At 43.7% G+C, this 2,196-nt stretch overlaps 1 protein-coding gene across 1 annotated transcript; it reads right to left on the bottom strand.

Moving 5' to 3' along the window:
* Nucleotides 1–1,733, bottom strand: LOC118054048 (uncharacterized). Its single transcript, XM_035065493.2, has one exon. The coding sequence runs from the start codon at nt 1,457–1,459 to the stop codon at nt 209–211; it is 1,251 nt and encodes a 416-aa protein (XP_034921384.1). The 5' UTR covers nt 1,460–1,733; the 3' UTR covers nt 1–208.
* Nucleotides 1,734–2,196: the final 463 nt, after the last annotated feature.

Genomic DNA, 2,196 nt, shown 5'->3' with positions numbered 1-2,196 from the left:
TAGGCGTGCAAAATTCTTGGAAGAAATTAAGTATAATAAATAAAATACACGAACAGAGAAACAACAATATTTATTAATTAAGAAATCAATTATCATGATGACGATACAATAAAAATACTAGACAAATTGCGTAGTTTATATATTTTTATAGAGGTCTCTCTTTTTTTTCTTTATATGAGATTGCATGCATGCATGCAACGTATAAAGTTTAGTGGTGTCCGATTCCTCCACCTCCACCGCCTCCAAACCCACCCCCACCACCAAACCCACCTCCGCTGCCACCTCCTCCCCCAAAGCCACCGCCAGAACCACCTCCTATTCCTCCTCCAACACCTCCACCTTTTCCAAACCCACCACCAATCCCACCACCAGATCCACCTCCAAAACCACCACCTACTCCTCCACCTTTCCCAAAACCTCCACCAATACCACCTCCTTTTCCAATCCCACCACCAACACCACCACCCTTTCCAATCCCTCCACCTAGACCTCCTCCTTTCCCAATGCCACCTCCTAATCCCCCACCTTTCCCAATGCCACCTCCAAGTCCACCACCTTTCCCAATACCCCCACCAATGCCACCTCCTTTTCCAATCCCTCCACCTAGACCTCCTCCTTTCCCAATCCCACCGCCAACTCCCCCTCCTTTGCCAATTCCACCACCTAATCCTCCACCTTTCCCAATGCCACCTCCGAGTCCACCTCCTTTTCCAATCCCTCCACCTAGACCTCCTCCTTTCCCAATGCCACCGCCAACTCCCCCTCCCTTACCAATCCCACCTCCTAATCCCCCACCTTTGCCAATTCCTCCACCTAATCCTCCACCTTTTCCAATGCCACCTCCGAGTCCACCACCTTTCCCAATTCCTCCACCAATGCCACCTCCTTTTCCAATCCCTCCACCTAGACCTCCTCCTTTCCCAATCCCACCGCCAACTCCCCCTCCCTTACCAATTCCACCTCCTAATCCCCCACCTTTGCCAATTCCACCACCTAATCCTCCACCTTTCCCAATGCCACCTCCGAGTCCACCACCTTTCCCAATCCCTCCACCTAGACCTCCTCCTTTGCCAATTCCACCTCCAATCCCACCCCCCTTGCCAATCCCACCACCAAGGCCACCCCCCTTTCCAATCCCACCCCCAAGGCCACCACCATTGCCGATCCCGCCACCAGCACCACCCCCAAACCCGCCGCCACCTCCAGCACCACCCCCAAATCCCCCACCCCCACCTGCTCCACCACCAAAACCCCCGCCCCCACCTGCTCCGCCCCCAAACCCGCCACCTGCACCACCTCCTCCGCCAAATCCACCGCCAAATCCTCCACCCTTTTCAATAACTAGGAACTTCTCGTCCTCATTTTGAACAGCCACTACATCTCTAGAAAGCACGCTCACTACGAGCACATTAAGACAGAGCAAGGATAACAAAGCACCTTCCCTTGTAAAACGTACCATTTTGTTTGTGATTTTAGGAGAACGAGGCCGAGCGTTGATGAGAAATTGATGGATGTGAGCGAGGGTCTTATAGCCCTCATATAACAATTTGATTCTGCATTAAATTGGTTTCAACCACTAACTGTTCGCTACATTAACTCATAAATACTCCCTTAATTATAAACACGCGTTTGGTGCAGCTGTAAGATGACAAGACTCTCGTTTTCGAAAGCATGCCGTCAAACAATAGCATGCATTATCGTGCTCCTTTTTCTGCTCTGTACTTGTTGCGTCTCATCAACAAGATAATGATATATTATTATTCTATTTCATCTTCTTTCTCTTTAATATATATATATATATATATATATATATTATTTTAAATATTCAACTCGATTAATTTTATAGATTCTAAAAATTAATAATTATATAATTTTTTTATTAATTTTTAAATTTATAAAACTTAAATTAATAATTTTTAAATAAAAAATTCAAGACTTAATTAGTTAAGTTATGAATATATTTTTTATAAATCTTTGCTTAGATTTAATTACTTTAGTACGTAGCATATTATTTCTTGAAGTAAATGTGACTGTATCGTAGTGCACACTGATTAGTTATCTTTCTTTTTTTTTCCTTGATGAACAGATTTTGGCGTGGTTTGAAGTTGTATTACAAGCAGTGTTTCATGAAAAAAAATATTTAAAATTAATTTAATTATACTCTTAAATTGTTTTATGTGTTAATATAAAAAATAA

The sequence above is a fragment of the Populus alba genome, chromosome 8 (assembly GCF_005239225.2).
Source record: "Populus alba chromosome 8, ASM523922v2, whole genome shotgun sequence".
In the NCBI taxonomy this organism is placed as follows: Eukaryota; Viridiplantae; Streptophyta; class Magnoliopsida; order Malpighiales; family Salicaceae; genus Populus; species Populus alba.
Note: the sequence above shows the minus strand (reverse complement) of the source record. Positions and strands in the feature narration are given on the sequence as shown.

Excerpts from the sequence above, each read along its gene's own strand:
- LOC118054048 (XM_035065493.2), bottom strand. The coding sequence starts at position 1,459 with ATGGTACGTTTTACAAGGGAAGGTGCTTTGTTATCCTTGCTCTGTCTT.